This window comes from Citrus clementina, unplaced genomic scaffold, assembly GCF_000493195.1.
Source record: "Citrus clementina cultivar Clemenules unplaced genomic scaffold, Citrus_clementina_v1.0 scaffold_7, whole genome shotgun sequence".
Classification (NCBI taxonomy): domain Eukaryota; kingdom Viridiplantae; phylum Streptophyta; class Magnoliopsida; order Sapindales; family Rutaceae; genus Citrus; species Citrus x clementina.
This window is the reverse complement of record NW_006262075.1, coordinates 11,313,255-11,336,098: the sequence shown is the minus strand read 5'-3', so window position 1 is coordinate 11,336,098 and position 22,844 is coordinate 11,313,255. Positions and strand designations below refer to the sequence as shown.

The window sequence follows — 22,844 nt, the reverse complement described above, 5'->3', positions numbered from 1 at the left end:
GAGTTGTGGTAACATAAAATAATACCAGATTACATCACAAATCATTTTTTGCTTTTGGCTTCATTACCCCGGGAAAATTGTCCCCACGCTTTCACAATGAGACCATTCACAAGCTCTTCTGATGGAGGATTCTAGTTAATCTCAAGAGAGATTTTTTATGTATTTTAAATTATATTTATTGAAGAAATATCAATTGAATTGGAAACTATTCACATCCACCAAATCTCAAATGGTTGATATTGGTTCTGTTTCCCCGCTACCAAAGCCAATTCTAAGTTCAATGATTGAGATTTTTGTTCTGCTAAAATGTTCTTGGATCCTCAGCTTGATCTCTATCTTCCAATCCAATCCACAGATTGATTAAACTCAATTTAAATCCAATCCATACATCTGCGGATCGGATGCGGATTTGACTCAATCAATATTAAATCCATACTTCTGTGGATCGGATACAGATTTAACTTAATTCGTATCCAATCCACCATTTTATGCATTAGTTTCCGATTAAAATTTTTAGTTCTCCACAATCCATGAACTAATGAAATAAAAAAAACTAATATGAAAATAATTTTACTACCAATTAAATTTAAAATTAAATAATATTTAAACAAATTAACTGTTTAAATAAAACTAAAATAATACATTCAAAATTTCAAAATATAGCACATCGAGATTAATTGTTCAAATAAAGCTACAATAATATGTTTAAAGTTTCAAAATATAACACACTAAGATTAATTATTCAAATAAAGTTACAATAATACATTAATATAATACCGAAATTAATTGTTCAAATAAAGTCACAATTAATTGAAATGGCGAAGTTTCTGAAACCAAACATAGTCTAATCCTTAACCAGGGCTGTTGTACTTATAAAAAAGTGGTGATTACAAAGCCGTCAACGATGGGAACTAGGAGAAGTACGGGTGGTGATCTTAAAGGTTGTGATAGTGCAATTGTTTGATTGGAACTAGTGATTGTAAAGTGGCTCGATGGACTCCAGGAAGAAGATAGCTTGCTCTTGCTGGAATCGTGCAGCCGACATCTTTCAAATTGGTGTCGAGAGTACTGTATCGAACCAGTATTGGGTGTTGCTAGTGCATGTGACGGCGGGGAAGCTTAGGGTTTTTTGTTTACAAATTGTTGGTGACTTGACGTTATGTTACTTTGATTTCGGGTGACTTTGCAAATTGTTGGTAACTTGGCATTATGTTATTTTGCTTTTGCTAGTGCGTGTGACTTTGCTTTTATTTTGTTTTACAAGTTATATTCGTATATTTGATTATTTGATTATTTTTTATTATTATTGGGTAATGGCTAAGATATGTTATAGTGCTTATGTAATTATGTAATGTCACATTTATAATATTCTTTAATTAAATTTATAATAATTTTTTAACTAAACAAATATATATTTTTTTTTTTTGCGGATTCGCGGATTTTTACGGATTTACAGAAGTAAATCCATATCTAATCCATCAACTGCGGATTTTTAAATTTTCAATTCATATCCAATCCACGGATCGGATTTTCGCGGATTAGACGGATTGAGCGGATCAGATTGGATTCTGAACACTCCTAATAGCAACATAAAAAATATTTAGTTGTCAAATACTTAAGAAATAAATTAATATTTAATTAACATTTTTAGCGACAAATATTTCGTAGCTAAAGACATACATTAGCAACGAATTAGCTTTTTGTTGCTAAAAGTTTTAGCGCCAAACTAAATATTTTGGTACCAAAACATTTAGTAAGAGAATCTTCGTTGTCAAATAGTTTTGTTACGAGAGAGTGACCAATGGCGGTCTATGTAGTTAAAATTCTGAATTTAAAGATTTAACTTCTTAAGTTCTTGACTTTTTATGACAAAATTTGAGTTTTGTTGTTAAATGTGTATTTATAGCAACATATTCTAATTTTGTTACTAAAAGTCAAAGATTAAAGATTAAATCATTTTATTTCTACCAAACATTTTTATTTTTTGAGACAAAGATAAAGTTTATCACGAATGTATACTTTTAGCAACAAATGTAGAATTTTGTCTCTAAACAAATTGAAAATTTTTAAAATAAAAGGCGGGTGGTTTGCCGCCAAAATAAGTTTTAGTGACAAAATTTCAATTTTATCGCTAAAAACTCCATCTCTCTATTTATATCTCATACACTTTATTTCTTTCACTTTTTATTCTTTCATTCTCTAACTTTTATTCTAAATTCTCTCATCTATAAGTTTCTTTAACTTTCATTCCCTCATCTCAAATGTATAATTCTCATTCTTTCATTCTCTAACTCAATCTCTATCTTCATATCTCTTCTATTGTTCTTCAATATGGTGTAATTTTTCTTTATTTTTTATTTATCTTTTTTTATTACAATATTACATGATTATTACATTTACAAGTTAACTAATTATTGTTTGTGTTTTTTTGTAGGGAATATTGAAGTTCAAGCATGGGAATATTGAAGTTCAATCATACCACGAGATGAAGAAAATTAATAAAGTTATATTCATTTGTAATTTAAAAAAATAGATATTACATCTTGCAATAATTTTTATGTATTTGTCATCAATAATAGTAATTCTTTTGAATTAATTAATTTCTTTTTTCTTATAATGGTATTAATTATCATTGTATTAAATTTAAGAAATTTTAATATAATTATTTTGTTGAAAAAATTTTATTTCTACACAATTGTTTTGTAGTAAAATTATTTATCCTATTTCTTAGCAACAAAATAATATTGTTGTAAAAAACATTTAGTGTAAGGGCAACAAAAGAGTTTGTTGCAAAACAATTTTGTAAACTAATTGGACACTTTTTTATTACGAATCTATTTTGTTGCAAAAAAATGTTTAAAGCAAGAAAACTTTTGTTTTGTTGCTGAATATAGAGCGCGACAGTGCTAGGTCGACGACCTTAAAGACAAACGTATTTTTGTTGCAACAATCTAAGGTAACAAAATTTATACTTTGATCAACAAACCCTTGTTGTTGCAAAAGGTCATTATTGTTGTAGTGACAGCTTCAATCATTTTATCGAGATAAAAATAATTATCGATCCCAACCAATAAAATATTCTAATTCTTTTTTTAGCATTAAAAAATATCACCAAACTGCAAAGTGAAATCAGATGCGTTTTGATTGGTCGTGGGATCTTGACCCTTATCATGAAGTCTTAATTTCACGGACAGCCATCGTCCTCTAAAACTCGTTCGAGCGAAGAAGACAAGATTGGGGGAAGCTTTCATTAGTGGCATTATGATTAGATGCAACACCTTGGTATTAATTTATTATGATCATGCAAATCTCAGTTGAGCAAATTGTATGATTAAATAATTGATTGAGTAAAGAATTTATAATATAGCTGATTGTATTATTAATTTGGCTTTATCTTATCCATCCATTAATTACAAATTAAGCTAGTGGTTGTAACTTGTAAAGCAGCAGTGAAGGAGCTTTCACAGTTCATATGCACTGTGTTGTACATCAAATAGATTCACGCTAATATTAAAATAATCAAATTGTAAACAAAAGATATAAATTGTTGCATTAGAGACGGATATCCTAGATTTCAGGTCCGATCATAATTGGCACAGATTCTCTCATAATCTAATTTTTGTCAAAGGTTTAATTTTTATTTTTATAATCAATTAGCATCCAAATACACTGATGGGTATATGAGATAAGGTTTTAACCTAAATTAAGTAACAGTGTTACAAAGAAAATGAAGGTCATGAGTAAGAGTTCATCTCGCCCAAAAAAAGTTTCCAAGAAAGGATAACGAAAGTCTGAAAACTCAAAATGTGAACAGGGAAAGGCATCCAAGAAAGGACACACAAATTTGGTATTTGGAGTCAATCACATGTAACGCACATAGATAAGAAACAAAGAAAGTGAAAGAAACTAGAAAGGACAAAACGCAACCACACATGGATTAACGTCGTTGTAATTAAAGTCTTGGTTGCAGTTGCACAATCATCTGCATTACCTGCTTTTCCAACTTTCTCTTCCTTTTTTCTATCTGGAGAAAGCGAAAGGATTGGCTTCTATTTCCTCAAAATAGGGGAAAAGCCAAAGACCCCAGCTATGCAGTCGCATTTGTTTCTGTAACACAATTGAGGTCAGTTGCCACGGTTCCAAGTTTCTTTAAGTCTTTTTGCTTTTGCCCTTTTTTGCTTAAAGAAAAGATTTTTGACTCTTTGATTCACGCAGCTTGTAATTTGACTGATTCTTTATTTAGAGGGTCTGCAGAACAATTGCTATTTATATATTTTATCAGTCTTTTTATGATTTTTTTGTGATTTAATTTCAATACACTTTGTTCTATCTCAAAGTTCTCCTGCAAATGTTTAAATTTTAAGAAATATAGCAAAATCTGTAATTTTTTTAGTTATTTTGAGCTAATTTTTGGTTGTAAGTTGCTCGTGTTTATTTGGGAAAGTTGAGTGCGTTTTTGCAGTTAAAGAAATTATGGGTTTATTTAGATACACTGGGGCCTTGTGTTTTTGTCTACTCCTTGTGTTCAAAACCTGCATTGCTGGCTCCCAACATATTGGCAAGCTTTATCCTGGGTTTGAAGCAACCCAGATGGAGTGGATCAATAACAACGGGCTTTTTCTAATCTCTAATAACTCGGTTTTTGGTTTTGGCTTTTATACTGCTTTGGATGTTCAATTCTTTTTGCTGGTTGTTATTCATATTAGTAGCGCAAAAGTAGTTTGGACTGCCAATAGAGGCTTGTTGATTAGAGATTCTGATAAGTTTGTGTTTGAGAAAAATGGGAATGCGTATTTACAAAGAGGAAATGGTGAAGCTTGGTCTGCTAATACTTCAGGACAGAAAGTTGAATGCATGGAATTGCAGGACTCGGGCAACTTGGTATTGCTTGGGGTAAATGGAAGTATTCTTTGGCAGAGTTTTAGCCATCCAACTGATACCCTTTTACCTGGCCAACAGTTTGTGGAAGGGATGAGGCTTAAAAGTTTTCCCAATAGCAATAACATGAGTGTTTATCTGGAATTCAAGTCAGGCGATTTAGTCTTGTATGCAGGGTATCAAACTTCACAAACGTATTGGTCCTTGGCTAACGACAGCCGGAAAACCAATACCAGTGTAGCTGCCAAGGTCCATTCTGCTTCTTTGGTGTCCAATGCTTGGAATTTTTATGATATTAGAAAGGCATTGCTTTGGCAATTCATCTTCTCAGAAAACAATGATGAGAATGCTACCTGGGCTGCCATTTTAGGCTCTAATGGGGAAATTACGTTTTCTAATCTTCGTAACGGAAAGGCATCTACTTCTGAGGCAATCAAGATCCCGCAAAATTCTTGCAGTGTTCCTGAGCCTTGTAACCCATATTTTGTGTGCTATTTTGACAATTGGTGCCAGTGCCCTACTTCCCTCAGATCTCAATTCAACTGCAGACCTCCAGTTGCTTCAACATGCAATGTATCCATGAATTCGGCAAAGCTTTTCTATCTGGGTGAAAGGCTTGATTATTTTGCACTTGGGTTTGTATCACCCTTTCCGAGATATGATCTTAATACATGCAAAGAAGCTTGCCTACATAACTGCTCCTGCTCTGTGCTGTTCTTTGAAAATAGTACGAAGAATTGCTTCTTGTTTGATCAGATAGGTAGTTTGCAACGCTCTCAGCAGGGTTCTACTGGTTATGTTTCATTTATCAAAATATCAAGTGGAAACGAGGTCTTAAACTCTAAAAGTCGAGAAAGTGGTGGAGGGAAAACCGTGGTACTAATTGTTGTCATAGTTGTTGCAACTATACTTGTAATTGCCAGTCTACTTTATGCAGGACTCTGGCACCACAACAAAAGGAAGAGATTAACGGAATTTTCTCAAGAAGACTTGGAAGAGGATAACTTTTTGGAAAAATTTTCAGGTATGCCTACTCGTTTCAGTTACGATGATCTTTGTAAAGCAACTAAAAACTTCTCTACAAAGCTTGGACAAGGAGGGTTCGGCTCAGTGTATCTAGGCATGCTGCCAGATGGTATCCAAGTGGCAGTCAAAAAGCTGGAGAGCATTGGGCAAGGGAAGAAGGAATTTAGCGCTGAAGTCACAATAATTGGGAATGTACATCATGTTCATCTGGTCAAACTCAAAGGCTTCTGCATAGAGGGAGCTCACAGGCTTCTTGCTTATGAGTACTTGGGAAACGGGTCTTTGGATAAATGGATCTTCAATAGTACTGAGGAAAGTCGGTTTTTGAGTTGGAATACAAGATTTAATATTGCATTAGGCATGGCAAAGGGATTAGCTTATCTTCATGAGGAGTGTGAGGTAAAGATTGTTCATTGCGACATAAAACCTGAGAATGTTCTTCTCGATGATAATTTCACTGCCAAAGTTTCAGATTTTGGTTTGGCTAAGCTGATGAACCGTGAAGAAAGCCTTGTATACACGACACTGAGGGGTACACGGGGGTACCTTGCACCAGAATGGATAACAAACAATCCTATTTCAGAGAAGAGTGATGTATACAGCTACGGTATGGTTTTGCTAGAGATCATCGGGGGCCGGAGGAGTTTTTCTGTAGGGGATGATTCAGAGAAAGCTCGATTTCCTTCCTATGCCTTCAAGATGCTAGAAGAAGGTAAACAAAGAGAAATCCTTGATCCGAGGCTAGATTTGGATGAAAATGATGAGAGTATTGCTACTGCAATTAAAGTTGCATTGTGGTGCATACAAAATGAGATGCAGTTGAGACCACCGATGACTAAAGTTGTCCAAATGCTTGAAGGTCTCTGTCCGGCACCTTAGCCTCCAACCCCTTCTCAGTTTAATTCATGGGCTTACTCAAGTTTCTCTAAGTGGAGCAGTGAAGAGGGTACTTCTTCAGGAGTAGTTGATGACAATAGTAGTGCATTTTTGTCAGAAATTCAATTATCAGGCCCAAGATGATAGAAACAAATACTATAGACAACAAATGCAAGTATCTTCAGTCAACTGTGGAAGGTTAGCTTTTGCGTCAATAGAAGAAACTTTCTAGTTTTCTGATCCTTTATGTGCAAATTCTTAAATATGCTTACAAGTTCTTACAAATTAGCTTTAGTGAATATGAGCTTTTAGTCTTGCCTTTTGGTGAAGTTTCCGAATTCCGATCACAATATCATTACTATATGTTATCCTTGTTCTACTTCTGGTTTCGAAAAAAGGCTAATGATCTCTGATTTAAGGTACCGGTAGTAGTTTGGACTGTTTGCGACAGATGAAATGGAAACTGTCCCATTTAATCTTAGTTAGATTCATTTAAACTTGAGGTGATTAATATTAGCTTCTATAATTTTCCTTCCCCCAGTCCAGCTTCAAGTTTATTAATGTTTGGTATCAACGTCTCTCAGATTATAAAACGATTGTTCATACTAGTATTCTATTACCTCTAAAATTGATCTTGTTATTTGATGCGTTTCTACTATTTTGTGACAATCCCATATATAACATATGCAGAAAATATTTTTATGATTATTATATAGAGATATTTAATCAACTTTCAAGTAAGTAATCAATTGAGAAGACATATCACATCGGAGATTCAAAAGCAAGACGATTGCTGCTAAAACCATTTGCCATTTGCTTAGTATCACACACTGTAAATTCAATCAGGAGGATTCAAGATAGATCTAGTGTTTCTGTTGCAATTTATGGTAGCTAGAAAACATTTTCTTTTAATGGGGTAAATGCATGTTAAGTCGTTATATTTTAGCATAATAGGTCATTTAGTCTTTATATTTTAAATAATACCTCAAAAAACCTCTACTGTTAAAATTATTATGTTCCTACCCATAATTTTTCTTTCTTTTTATAATAATACTCTTGCAGCAATATTTTTCAGATATTACTGAAAAAATATTAATTTATCAAATTAATCTTAAAAAAAATAAAAACTAATGTAAATGTTTATGTTATTATTTTACTTTATTGATTTGGTAAATTAAAATTTTATATATAATTGTCAGTAAGATTATTGAAAGAATATTAAATATTACTTTAAGTTAGCCAATATTAATTTATTTATAAATAATTATTAGTAAGATTGTTGTGAAGGTGCAGAAAATATTATTTCTGTTATATTGATACTTATTAGTGAATTTGTTAATAAATATTTATTGGTTCATCTACTAATTAAATTTTTTATAAATAAAATAATTAATGTTAAAAGTATTGTTGTTAGGTTATTATTGTAAAAATAAAAGAAAAATAAAGATAAAAATGTAACATAATTAATAACAAAAATATATTTTTAAAACGTAACAACTGAACGAACACTTAAATTAAAATACAGAGATCCGTCCCTTTTAATGTTAAAGAATAATAAGAATATGGAGGCAAAGAATAAAGAAGTTTTATTAGGATTTGAGACGTGTTTGCAAACAATCTTTAAGGTTTTATTTGTGCAAATGGAAGCTGAGAAGAGTTTGATATCATTTATGAATTCTAGTGTCCATCTCGATCGTTTTGATGGAACTAATTTCACTCGTTGGAAGGGAAAATTGTTCTTTCTCCTTACTGTACTTAAAGTGGCATATGTTGTGGATCCGAAATTGGAACCATTTCCAGAACCAAGAGAAGATGATACCGAAGTTGTTAAGGCTGCAAGGAAACGTCGTGAAGATGATGAATTGATGTGCCGGGGTCACATACTCAATACACTTTCTGATAGGTTATACAATCTCTACAATTCTATGACTTCTCCGGTTGAAATTTGGAATGCTCTTGAGTACAAATACAAAACGGAGAAAGAAGGTACTGACAAATTCCTTGTATCTAAATATTTTGAATTTATTATGGTAGACACAAAATTCATTCTTGATCAAATACATGAGTTACAGATTATTGTTGCTAAGCTTCGAGAGTTAAAAGTTGAAATTTCTGAATCATTTCAAGTTGGGGCTATTATTGCTAAATTGCCTCAAAGTTAGAATGATTATAGAAAGAAACTTCTTCATAGTAAAGAGAACATAACTTTAGAAGAATTGCAAAAACACTTGGTAATTGAAGAAGAGACTAGATCTCGCGAATCCAAGGATAAGTATGATTCTACTAAAGTTAATGTTGTTGAAGCTAGTAAATTCTCAAAGAATTTTAAGGTCAAGAATGACAAGAAATTCAAAAAGTCCAGCACACAAAAGTTATCTGGAAATTGTTTCTTTTGTGTTAAGAAAGGTCATCGCCAAAGTGATTGCAGATTCAAGAAGAAAAAGGAAGAAGTGAATTCCCATAAAGCTAATGTCATTGAAAACAAATCTGAAGAGATTTGTGCTATGGTTTCTGAAATGCAAATTGGCATGATTACCGAAACCAATATGGCTGAAACTAAGTCCTATGATTGGTGGCTCGATTCGGGTGCAACAATTCATGTTTGTAATGATAAGAAATTTTTCTTATCATACAAAGAAGAAACGGAAGGACAAATGGTTCTCATGGGGAATAATAATGCAGCCATAGTAGCAGGGAAAGGAGTTGTTGAGATCAACTTCACTTCTGGAAAGAAAGTCACATTGTATAATGTCTTTCATGTACCTTCCGTTAGGAAGAATCTTATTTCTGCTAGTTGTATGTGTAAGCATGGGCTTAAGACTGTGCTTGAGAGTAATACTTGTATTATCTCAAAGAATGGATTATTTGTTGGAAAATGGTATTCTTGTGATGGAATGTACAAACTCAACATTAATAATAATAATATCAACTTAGCTTATATTGTTGAGTCTTGTGATGTTTGGCATGCTAGATTAGCACATTTGAACTTTAGATCTTTGAAATACATGTCTAAGCATGGTTTGATTAATTGCAATGATGTTAAAGGTCATAAGTGTGAAATCTGCATCCAAGCTAAATTAACTAAGAAACATTTTCCTAAAATTGAACGAAATACTCAAATATTAGATTTGATACATACCGATATTTGTGAGTATAATGACATTTTAACAAGAGGAGGTAAAAGATACTTTATCACTTCTATTGATGATTGTTCTAGATACACTTATGTGTATTTACTTAGAACAAAAAATGAAGCTTTTAATAAATTTAAAATTTTCAAAGCTGAAGTTGAGAACCAAAAAAATAAGAAAATCAAAATGGTTCGTAGTGATAGAGGTGGTGAATATTTCTCAATTGAATTTAATAATTATTGTGAAGAAGTTGGAATTATTCACCAAAGATCAGCTCCATTTACTCCTCAACAAAATGGTTTGGCTAAAAGGAAGAATATGATCTTCACGGATATGATAAATTCCATGATCCTTAATGCAAAACTACCAAATAATTTGTGGGGGGAAGCATTACTCACTGCATGTCATATTCATAACAGAATTACATCTTTGAAAACACATATATCTCCTTATGAAATTTGAAAAGGAAGAAAACCAAACTTGATGTATTTAAGGGTCTGGGGTTGTTTAGCTTTTTATAAAAGACATGATCCTAAGTCATCAAAGTTGCGTGCTAGAGGTATAAAAAGTGTTTTCGTAGGATACGCTGAAAATTCCAAGGCATATAGGTTGTTAGATTTAGATTCTAATGTGATTGTGGAATCTAGAGATGTTGAATTTATTGAGAATAAATTTCAACATGATTATAATATTGAATTAGAATCAAGTATTGATCAACCATGTGTTAATACTCCTAGTACCTCCACTAACAATAATAAAAGAAAAGAGTCTATGACATCTTTCGAACCAAGGAGGAGTGAACGTGAAAAGAAAGAAAAGAGTTTAGCTCCGGATTTTATTTCATCACAAGCACTACTCTTCTTGGTTGAAGGGGATAGAAAGAATGTACTTAACAAAGTACCATTGTTGTTAAATATTAAAAAAGATCCAAAGACATTTAGCGAGGCTATGTCTTCTAGAGATGCTTCTTTTTGGAGAGAGGCGGTAAGTGATGAAATGGATTCGATTATATCGAATCAAACATGGGTCTTGGTTGATCTTCCTCCAGGATCTCAACCAATTAGCAGCAAATGGGTATTTAGAAGAAAGTACAATAGTGATGGTTCTTTGCAAACTTTTAAGGCTAGATTAGTAGCAAAAGGGTTTAAGCAAAGAAATGGTATTGATTATTTCGATACATATGCTTCGGTAGCTAGGTTAACTTCTATAAGAGTGCTATTTGCAATTGCTTCATTGAACAATTTATATGTGCATCAAATGGATGTTAAAACAGCTTTTCTTAATGGTGATCTTGATGAAGAAATCTATATGGAACAACCTGAGGGATTTGTTTTGCCAGGAAATGAGAAAAATGTATGCAAGTTAGTCAAATCTCTTTATGGTTTAAAGCAAGCACCAAAACAATGGCATGAGAAGTTTGATTCGGTAATTTTATCTCATGGCTTTAAGCATAATAATGCTGATAAATGTATATATTTTAAATTTACGAATGACTTTGGTGTGATTATATGCTTGTATGTTGATGACTTGCTTATCTTTGGAACAAATATGCAAGGAGTAGATGATACAAAGAAGTATTTAACTTCATAATTTAAGATGAAAGATCTTAGTGAAGTAGATACTATCTTAGGTGTCAAAGTGAATAAACATAGTGGGGGTTACTCGTTGTGTCAATCTCATTATATAGATAAAGTGCTTTTTAAATTTAATTATTTGAAATTTAAAGAAGCTAATACCCCATATGATTCTAGTATTAAATTACTAGAAAATTCAGGCCGAGTAGTAGCACAACTAGAATATGCTAGTGCTATTGGTAGCTTGATGTATGCTATGCATTGTACGAGGCCTGATATAGCATTTGCAGTTTGTAAAATGTCAAGATTCACGAGTAACCCTAGTGTTGAACACTGGAAAACAATTGGTAGGATACTTGGTTATCTTAAAAGGACCATTAATTTGGGTTTGTTTTATAATGATTATCCTGAAGTATTGGAAGGATATTCATATGCTAGTTGGGTAACCAATACAAGAGATAATAAATCCACTTCTGGTTGGATTTTTACAATTGCTGGAGGAGCGGTTTCTTGGGCTTCAAAGAAACAAACGTGCATAACTCATTCAACAATGGAAAGTGAGTTTATAGCACTTGCAGCTGCAGGCAAAGAAGCAGAATGGCTGAGAAATTTGTTGTTTGATATAATGTTGTGGCCACAACCGATGCCATCTATTTCTTTGTACTGCGATAGTGAAGCTACATTGTCTAGAGCTTATAATAAAGTGTATAATGGAAAGTCTAGACATATTAGCTTAAGACATGAATATGTGAAACAATTAATAGCAGATGGTGTTATTAATATTGTTTATGTTAGGACTAATAAAAACCTAGCAGATCCTTTAACAAAAGGTCTTTCAAGAGACTTAGTTAAGGATACATCTTTTGGAATGGGATTGAAACCTTTACACAATAAAGTCACCAACGACGGTAACCCAACTATGTAGTAGTTACACCGCTACTCCATAGTTAAATCGGTAATAACAAGTTGTTGTTATGTGACTGGATTGGCACCGAGTAATAAATAATCTCATTCGAGATATTCGGTGCAAATAGCTACGAGGTTGAGGTTGAGTATTTATTCTTAATGAAGTTCAAGTCTTATAGTAGCTAAAGACATGATTTGAAACTTCACCTAAGTGAACATAAGAAATGGTGCCGTTTCTAACAATGTCCTGTTTTAATCTTGTAAATGTTCATGAATCCAAGATAGAGCACAAGGCCGGAATAGTGCTAACTATTGGAACACAACTTTGAAATCTGGGATAACTTATATGTGATGTATCTCCGGTATTTACTTAAGAGACAAAGTTTAATGCTTAGCACACTATTGTCTTGTAAATGCTTTGAAATACACTCACTAATTAAAGGTTAAAATCGAAAGATACCTTTTTGTATGTATAAGTTTATCATTAATAAATCTCAAAAATATTACAATTTAGTGAGGATTGTAAGAGAGATTGTAACATCTTTCAAGTTTTTTGGTTTGATATTCTGGACGAAAACGGTTTGCCGTTTATTGAGAAAACGGCTAACCGTTTAAGTCCAGAGAGCATGTTTTCTGTTCTGGGTAAAATAGCGTACCGTTTATGGAGAAAACGGCTAACCGTTTAACTCCAGAGAGCATGTTTTATGGTCTAGAGAAAACGGCTCACCGTTTATGGAGAAAACGGCTAACCGTTTAAATCCAGAGAGCATGTTTTATGGTCTAGAGAAAACGGCTCACCGGTTATTGAGAAAACGGTTAACCGTTTATGTACAGAGAGCAACGTATTTGACATTCTGGAATAAAACGGCTCACCGTTTATTGAGAAAACGGTTAACCGTTTATTTCCAGAAAGGCGTCAACTAGAAACGGTTGACAAGCTTGAAAATTTCAAGTGTTAATCGTTGCAAATTCAAACCAAAAGAGTTTTTTGAAGAAGTACCATTTCGAATGGTTGCATTCTTTTGAATTAACATCTTCTTCATAAAGGAAACATATACAATTAGATTAATATCAGATTTTGCAGGTTTCATATATGTTCTGGAAATACAATCTTATTTGTTAGAGATTGTATTCAGGATTTGATATATCTTGGGGGTAATTTGCCATTAAAACTCTATAGCAAACCAAGATTGGTGAGGGCAAATAAAACCTTAAAGGAAAGTGTGCAAACACGTCTCAAATCCTAAGAAAACTTATTTGTTATTTGCCTCCATATTCTTATTATTCTTTAACATTTAATATCTATGACCAGCATATTAAAAAATTCTCAATTTGCGAGTATGAGATTTTCTTCTTGTTGCTTTCATAGATAGTCTTTGCAGATTGAGTTGTGATAACATAAAATAATATGCCAGATTACATCACAAATCATTTTTTGCTTTTGGCTTCATTACCCCGGGAAAATTGTCCCCACGCTTTCACAATGAGACCATTCACAAGCTCTTCTGATGGAGGATTCTAGTTAATCTAAAGAGAGATTTTTAATGTATTTTTAATTATATTTATTGAAGAAATATCTATTGAATTTGGAAACTATTCACATCCACCTAATCTCAAATGGTTGATATTGGTTCTGTTTCCCTGCTACCAAAGCCAATTCTAAGTTCAATGATTGAGATTTTTCATCTGCTAAAATGTTCTTGGATCCTCAGCTTGATCTCTATCTTCCAATCACTTTCTTGGTGATGTTATGAAAAAAATAACTTGGGAAGAGATGTCATTTGTCCACCAAGGCCACCATGTATATATCTCATAATCACCAAAGAAAAATGACAAAGGAGTCTCTGCAACTCCATAACTAATAATTAATAATCAGAGCATATCAACTTATCCTCTTATCGTATATGAAAGAAAATGAAATCTAGTGACCCACATAAATTGGTTAGAATGTAACAAAGGATTTTGAGACACAAAAAGTAAAGAAATGAGAGGACTGATTCTGTTGGCCATTCATTTACCCACTCTCCCTCGTCTGTTCTAGATTATTTTAAGACTTAGAGATGGTTGGACTTCTAACTTAAAATTATTGGAAAGAATGAAGATCCTGAAAAGTGTCTGTCCATAATACAGAAAAAAGGGCAAGTTACATGGTACATGGGCTCATCATGTAGAAAGATAGAAAGATACATATATGATACATGGTTCGCTCCCTACATTTTACATATTTAGGCATAGTTATTGTTAGGATATTACAGTGAGAAAGTAACTATGTTAATATTTTTGTTGGCTACACATTAGTAATATGTTGGCTTGGCTATCTTACAACTCATAGCAGCTATCATTGGTTTTAACTCTTTTATGCTTCTTATGATGCAGCAGTTAAAGGAGAATGATGAGAAGCCCCGTGGAAGAAATTAGGTGGTGACGTATGGCTGTGATCAGTTTGATGTTGGCCCTCTTCATTGTCTTGTTCTTCTTCTTCATCCTCTCCAGCATCCCACAGAAATTTAGCATATGATGCAAGCACATAACTGCACAAAAAATTCAATTTTCAACATAAGACTTCTTCAGTGAGTATTTAACAAGCCATATCACAAACAGGAAAGCACAAACAAACTTCTGAATATCTAGACACCCCAAGTTCCAAAAGATCCCAAATTGTTCTGATCAAATTCCACTTCGAAGAACCTACATGGAGTTATAAAGTTACTACTTGCCCGTTAGGCATTGACGTGCCGTGGCTTTTAGAATCACTAACTATCAAGTAAAAGCTCGACAACTTGTCATGCAGTCACTATAAGTAACAAAGTCAGCGTCTAAGTAACAATCAAAGGTACAATTTAATCAAATTCAATCAATGCATGCATTCATATGGGTTTGATCCCTTACCAATCATCAGGGGCAGATTTAACAGCTTGATCAAAGTAACTCTCAGCTCTTGAAGCATCTTTATGAGCTTGCCATATTAGATCCGCATAGAGTGACAAGATATTACCATCACTTGGGTTAGCCAAAATTGCTCTTCCACATAACTCCTCTGCTTTTGCAAAATCTCCTCTGACCTGTCCATTCATAACCAAAAAATCTCAGCAAAATTCTTTTTATTTAAAAAAAAACAATATCCCCAAAACTAATAACATTACCTCTTTCAAGAACCTGGCATAATTTCCAAGCAACAAAGCGTTTCCAGGATTTGCTTCTATCATCTTCTCATAATAAGCATCAGTGCTACTACTCCCATGATTGTTATTACTATAATTATTATTACTCCCAGAAAACCCTGACCCCCCACCCCCACCACCAGCATCTCCGCCGCCACGGCCGTCGCATATTTTCCCGCCATTATTTCCCAAACCGCCACCCATGACCATTGTTTGCACATAACTACCACCACCGTCTTCAACTTCACAGCCTTCTTTTTCATCATCATCATCCTTCTTCAGTAATTTCTCCCCCAACCCAGAACTTGAAAACAGTCTTTGAATCCTTGAACTTGATTCTTTTGCTTGATGATGATCATGAGAATGACTTGCTGGTGGTGGCTTTAAAGCTCTGATATTGCCTTTCTTGTTCATTTGTGAGTCCCTTATTTCTTTCCTTTGGTAAATTGTAGTTAAAAGCTTCTGCTTTCTTGACTGATGATGATGATGATCATCGGATAATGAAACTGATCTTGTTCTTTGGAGAACCTGAAGCTCTGGCTCTGGTGATGAATTTGATGATGATGATGATGCTGAGTCTTTGCTATACTGGGGTAGCCATGAGTGCAATATTGGCGTTGACGAGCTTCTTAGCAGCATGTTTGCTGAATGTAGTAGACTGAGAAAAAAAAAACGCTTTTTGAGAAAGTGCTTTCCTTTAGGTAAATAAGCAGAGGAACAAACTCCTCTGTTTGGAGCTGCAAAGTATTGTTGGAGAGTGCTTTCACAGAAGAATGAAGAAACTGGGCGTGATGAAATCTCCGCCGTTGACTTTAGTTGATGATAAGAATCAAACGGGCTGGCAGAGAGCTCATGATTACCGTCTATGGCATGTAAGCCCACGAGGTGAGACATTCACTTGTAAAGCGGCCACGGCCTCTGATCAAACGACACGTCGATTGCCTGTTTATATTGGGACCCAGCGGCCTCATTTGTTTATTTTGTTATTGCGGGGGAATTGACGGTCGAGAATTAAGCTTAGGGAGTGACTGAAGTGGACATTACTGTAGTTTAGCTTTGCTGAATGTTTCGACGAAAAGATGATCGACACGTGTCAGGTCTTTTTAATAGATAAATTAGAAAACGACTTAACAGGATTTTTCACTTTAATGCTAGTGAAATGAAATTGTGCCTACTTGTTCACAAAGTGTCAATTATTTAGAATTATTGAGCCAGCAATAGTGCTTCGATGGGAGGAGAAAGAGAGTAAGAAAATTTATCAAATTGGCCTAAAATTAGGTTCTCGATCATGATAAACAATTTTTATCAGCTTGCAATGTATTAATATTCACAATAAAAAAATCTATCGAAGACTCTTAATTTTATTTAGTGATAGTTCAATTTAATTTAGATATTTAAATGTAACAATAACACATATATACTTTTACAAATATTAAAATAAAAATAATCTTCTCAATACATACGAGAGGACCTAAATCTCAAGAGTGAGACAAGGAGATGGTCATTACTCGATCACAAAACGACTTGCCAACAAGGAAAATTCAATAATGTTTGGTAATAGAAAAAAAAAAAAAAAAAAAACAAAGAAATGATGGTAAAAACAAAAACAGAGCAAACAAAAAGCCATCCCTCTTATCATCATTTAACAATTGTTCCATTACATCGCATGCAGCTGGTATCCATTTGGGATTTTCACTTATGCAGTAAATTAAAAATATATATATATAAAACATAAATTTGATAATTATGAACTGCTCGATGTCGAAAGATAAGAATGCGGACAAGCCGTGGCTTGTACTTATATCTCATTATTAAGATTTTTTTTTGGCTTCATGTGCGGACTCCTGACAGAGCCGAAATTGATGTTTTGAAGATTTGATTTTTACTGAAAGACGATGGCATAATAATAAATTGTGTTTTTCAACTATTTATCAATTTTGAGTACAAGATGGCAGCTCATTACTATTTAACCACTATAGAGATCGTATCAACCCCAGTGGCTTGATAATTTATTAATGAGCTTAATATGAGTGTTAAAACTCATTGAACTTGTAAACGCTTGGGATAAGATTAATTTAACTTTTTGTTTCTTGTGATAAGATAGACGGTTCATTGGTCTTGTGTTGGGTACGAAGATTATACATTAATAAACATTATTATAGTCACAATCACGGTCACCTATTGATATAAGATTATCATCGGCCAGTTTGAAGAAGAAGAAGAAGAAATTGGCTTTTTGTTTGTGGGTCTGAAAATGGCATCTTTAGCTAAGTCACTATATTGGGTTATTTTCACGTACCATCAATTATTATCTTCATTCACACCAGATCATGTGTTGTTCACTTGGAATTCCAATTATTACCAAACCACTATTTGCTATCACATGTGAATGATAACATGTTAATAGATAGATTGGTGTTTAATGTTATGTTCTATGTTTGATTTTACGCATCATACCATCAGCGACTACCGAGCTTATTGGGAAATACTAAGCTTCTGGTTAAATTTTCAATAGCACAACGGGCTAAAATGCGTAATACATGTCAACTTGTACTCGTATCTAATGTTCACCGGAATATTCATCAACTTATATGCTAAAATTGGTGATTTCCATTTTACGGGGCTGATCACGCGTGCAGTGCGGGTCAGGCTCCCATCGGGGAACTGTGTGCTCCACAACTCAGCTCCTCATAATGAAAGCTTGACATGCACAGAGTCGCGCATCAAATCACACTCCTTCATTTCACAGCAACTAAGCTGGGCGCGACCTGATCACACTCCATTCTACGGCAACTAATTTGGGATAATACCCTAAGGGCCAGTCTGGTAATGATGTAGCCTTTAAAATAATTATTGTTAGCTGTATTGTAGAAATAATCAGCTGTAAAGAGAATCAATTAAGTGTTTGGTAGATTTTATTTTCAAAAGTACTATGAATTTTAAAAATAGTTACGGGTATTTGATAAATCTTACTGTTAAACTACTGTAAGAAAATAAATAACTAAAATATACATAAGGTATGATGAAATTTACTTACACATATAAAAATATACACATACAATATCTTTAATTGTGTATTATAATAATTTTAACTAAAATTAAAATTTATACTATAGTGATTTTATTTCTTTTTTATCTTAAAACAATTGATAATTAAAAAATCAACTACAATTTTCATTAAATAACACCAAGTAAAGTATAACTAAGTATTCCAAAAATAAACGTAAAAAAATGTGATGAGCTACAAAAACTCAAAACAAAAACAAATAATAGATTGTCAATATCATATTCACATTAAACTTGCAGCAATATTATTTCTTAGAAGGATAATTTCGGGTTTAAGTAATAATAATAAGGATATTTATGGAATTATATTAAAAGATAAAATTAATTTTCAAAATCAAAATTTAAAAGCTACTCCTTCCCTACTTTTTTAAATTAACTGTAAGGGAGATTGATTCTGACAAAAGTGATTTTGATTTTTTTTTACCAAACACCAAAATTAACTTTTAAATTTTTAAAATCACTTTTAACTTTCTCAAAGGCAAACCCAAACGAGGCCTAAATCTTCCAGATAATTTTGGACCGTTAATTCCAAGATCACTGATGTTAGAAATGAGACAAGCTCAAGCATCAAGTCATGAGTGGCTCTAGGAACTACTGAAGGGGTGTATTATGCCCAGCCAAGATATTTTCTAGGAAAACCCTGGAGACAATCGGTCGAAAATCTGTAAATGGGCTGCCTTTGACTAATCTAGGACCACTCAAATCTGAAGATATGCAAGAAAATGAACCCTCAAATACCGTAAGTTGACGGGAGCATTTTGAAATAATTATCAGCCATACAAGAAATTTAATACAAATGGCCAACAATCGAGAAGTATAGCACATTGATAACCTAGTCTGAAACCGGACGTATCGTTGCTGAAAAGAGCAAATATAACCTGCTAAAGGAAATCTCTCACAAGCAAAGTATTGAAAAAAACCTGGAATTTTATTTCCATTTTGAAGTTTGTTTCCTCACGTGATACACAAAAGTGGACATGTAACTTCAATGAACTAACAGATGATGATTCATACAAGTTTCTGAAAACTATGCATCTAAACAACATTGAATTTTCTTCGTGTATTTCTAAACCTACTCCAAGTCTTACATATATACGCGATAATGTTTCTCAGTTACTTTCTAAATCTTGATCCCTTGTTCGGTGTACCATTATTTCTGTTATCAAATGCGGATGCCCAGAAGAACAGAGACATCCAGAAAAGAACTGCAATGAAGATGCGAATGCGGTCTTGGAGTTTAGAGAAACCTGTTCCATAATCAAAACATGTAATTTCAAAGCACTTCAGTAGTGATTTTAAAATTTAAAATGGAATAAAGAAAGAGAAGAGCCAAATTAGGGCCAAAGCAAGGATTGCATATTGCGAAGTATAGCACTAGGCACCAGGTCGAGAAACTAAATTTCCTGCTACAAAAGTTTGCTTATTTCTTTCTTATGACGTATATATCTTTGATAGGAAACTCTAGGAAACCTCACCGTTAACATCTCAGCTAAGGGCTTTAAAAACCCACTATTTCCTACACCGACATCATACTATACTTTCTAACATACCGTAAATATTAATTCATGTCTTTTTCTTTTTTTTATTTTCTATTTTCTTTTCTATTCCTCGTGTTATGCTCTTCCACCAGATTGGTATAGAAAGGTAATGGTACACTAGTGCATGTATAAGTTTATTACCAGTCAAATAGCATATGCATCACTTAGCAACCACTTTGTGGAATGTAAAATATGAGATTATTTATTCTGATGACAAAAACGCATACATTTTATAGCTTGACCAGGTCTAACAACTAAAATGATTGGGTGATGTCAGAGATTACCTCTGGTAAGAAAATTACCATTATGTGGTACTATTTAATCTTGGGACAGTTTACAAAACTCAACTTCAGAAAACAGGCAGTGAAAAAGCATATTTATTCTTTATAAAATCAGTGTAATTCACTGTATTCCGTTCTAGTTCATGAAACAAGTTTATATTCCTTGATGCCATAAAAGGTCATTTACAATGTTTGCCTTCCTTTGATGATACATCATCTTATTCAGACAACACCTTAGATTTTAGGCCTAAAATGAATGCTAACTGGATTCATTTTGCTTCAGAGTTACAAAATGAAATGAAGACAGTGGATTTCGAAATGACAACTTTAGAAGACTATGTATTAGTAGCTTGACTTCTTCCACTTATTATTGAATTAGACTACCAATGGAGAAACTAAATTAATCCAGACTCTCAAACAAGAAGTTATGCAATATTATGAATAAAGAACTTCAAAGACTCTTCTTATCAAATTACACTCCTGGGTTATTGCCATCACAACAGCCCATCACAGCAAAACAAGAAACTAGAGAACATCCCTGGTCTCCAAAAACAGAACTCTTAAGGGTCCATTTGGTATTGTATAGAGAAAAAAAATAATAATAAAATTGTAATAGTGAAATAAAAGTAGAAAGTTTTTAGTAAATATGATTTTTTAAATAATAATTTTGACAAAAATAGTAAAGATAATATACATTCTACATCATACAAGTGAGGGATAACTTCATCTTAGCTTCCAATCCATAGCTGTAAGTGTTTACCAAACACTTTAGAGCTGTAGCAATATCAATACCAAACGCATCCTAAATATATTGAGTATTATACATTTAGGCTCTGTTTGGTATGCTAACTAACAACTATGGCTTTTCCAGCTACAACTCTAAAGTATTCAATAAACACCTGTGACAATAGTTTAAAAGTTAAGGTGATTTTACCCTTGAGTTGTTTGATTACCTTTACTATCTTTTTTCAAAATTATTTATTATTTAAAAATCATGCTTACTGAGCTAAAGCTTTTATTTCACGGCAGCTATAACAGCAAAACAGAGCCCTGTGATATTATGCAAAACCATGGGATTTTTTTTTTAAACTCATTTCCACCATATTCAAAATTTCCCATGTTATAAATTTAGTGGATAAGTGAAAAATACAAAGGTTCAACAAAATATGAACATTTACAACTGATATAACAGTGCTAATACTGTTAATAATTTTTTTTTTGTGTAACAATAATATGCAAGAAAAAAAAATCAACATAATGAGCTAATAAATACGCATGAACCATTAATTCAATTTCAAAAATGACATAGCGATTTCATCAACAAACTTAAATTGCCAAATGAGAATATTTGACCATTCAAATTTCAGTTAAAATAACTGACCTGTGGGCTGAATTGGGTCATCCGGGGGAGGCGGGTTGGACTGGGGAGCCGGGCCGGGGCTAGCTGCGAGACAGCTGCGGAGATGCGGCCTACTGGGAGTTTTACGGAGGAGCGGGAGAGACGGACGGTGGGGATAAAACGGCGAGGAAATGGTCGGTGGAGATTGGTTTGCGTGGAAATACTTCAATGGTGGTTTAAGGAGTGTGCGTGTCGGAGAAAGAATCTCCATTTTGGTTTTGTTTATTTTCGTCATTTTTGGATTTGGAATATATAGTGGGACTTTGAATTGGGCCCGAATTTGGGTAAATATTAATTGGGCCTCCAACGTTTTTAAGCACACCCACTATGAGAGTTCTACTCGATGCTATTTTATTGGATTTGAATTCAGTACTAACTAGACTTCGTATAATTTGTGATGGGTAGTTATTGGATAACTAGTAATTTATTTAACTAATCTTAATCGTACCCTTGCTATAATATGCCTACAAGGAGGATGGGGGTTAATCAAATGAGCATCATCGCTCGACTGCATCATCGCTCCACTGCCTATAATTTTTTTTTTTTTGTTTAAACCACCCGGTTTCCGGTAACTGCATTAGACCCTAACTAATTCAGATTCAGAGTGTAGTCACAGTTAAAGCTCCTTACCCATTCCAAATGGTGTATTTAGTGGGGATCGCCAACTGAGCTACAACTGTTTGGTTATTATTATAGTATTGTTGCAATGTAGTTTTGTTACTATTCCAATTAGGATGTGGTTTTCACCTCTAATAGTTGAGCTTGGTCAATTAAGTCAGTGCCATAAAATTCCTCTAATACTTCGTGAGATTTTACTGTGCGAAGCCATTTAGTCTTTTTTTTGTTTTAAAATTTATAGTTCTTAATTACTTAGTCGTTGGGTGTTCTCTAACTTAAAACTCCTATAAATTTTATTTAATGCTGACCTTACATTTATATAGTGATGTATTGTTGGTCTTTTTTAACCCCAGTAATACAGTGATTATTGTCAAAAAAAAGTCACAAAAC

General features: G+C 33.4%; 2 protein-coding genes and 1 pseudogene across 2 annotated transcripts; 1 reads left to right on the top strand and 2 right to left on the bottom strand.

The window, feature by feature from the left end:
• Nucleotides 1-4,379: 4,379 nt before the first annotated feature.
• LOC18036945 lies at nt 4,380-6,930 on the top strand (annotated as a pseudogene).
• A 7,629-nt stretch (nt 6,931-14,559) lies between these two features.
• Nucleotides 14,560-16,452, bottom strand: LOC18037050. The gene is made up of 3 exons (XM_006427216.2): nt 15,535-16,452; nt 15,281-15,453; nt 14,560-14,922 (listed from the first exon to the last, which is right to left on the bottom strand). The coding sequence occupies exons 1-3, from the start codon at nt 16,444-16,446 to the stop codon at nt 14,757-14,759; spliced, it is 1,251 nt and encodes a 416-aa protein (XP_006427279.1). The 5' UTR covers nt 16,447-16,452; the 3' UTR covers nt 14,560-14,756.
• A 3,092-nt stretch (nt 16,453-19,544) lies between these two features.
• On the bottom strand, nt 19,545-22,050 carry LOC112096824. The gene is made up of 2 exons (XM_024180775.1): nt 21,819-22,050; nt 19,545-19,865 (listed from the first exon to the last, which is right to left on the bottom strand). The coding sequence occupies exons 1-2, from the start codon at nt 22,045-22,047 to the stop codon at nt 19,732-19,734; spliced, it is 363 nt and encodes a 120-aa protein (XP_024036543.1). The 5' UTR covers nt 22,048-22,050; the 3' UTR covers nt 19,545-19,731.
• Nucleotides 22,051-22,844: the final 794 nt, after the last annotated feature.

Excerpts from the sequence above, each read along its gene's own strand:
- LOC18037050 (XM_006427216.2), bottom strand. The coding sequence starts at position 16,446 with ATGTCTCACCTCGTGGGCTTACATGCCATAGACGGTAATCATGAGCTC. Across the intron at positions 15,454-15,534 it reads ATGCCAGGTTCTTGAAAGAG|GTCAGAGGAGATTTTGCAAA; the intron begins GTAATGTTATTA and ends ATGAATGGACAG. Across the intron at positions 14,923-15,280 it reads AAATCTGCCCCTGATGATTG|TTATGTGCTTGCATCATATG; the intron begins GTAAGGGATCAA and ends TTTTTTGTGCAG.
- LOC112096824 (XM_024180775.1), bottom strand. The coding sequence starts at position 22,047 with ATGGAGATTCTTTCTCCGACACGCACACTCCTTAAACCACCATTGAAG. Across the intron at positions 19,866-21,818 it reads TGACCCAATTCAGCCCACAG|GTTTCTCTAAACTCCAAGAC; the intron begins GTCAGTTATTTT and ends ATTATGGAACAG.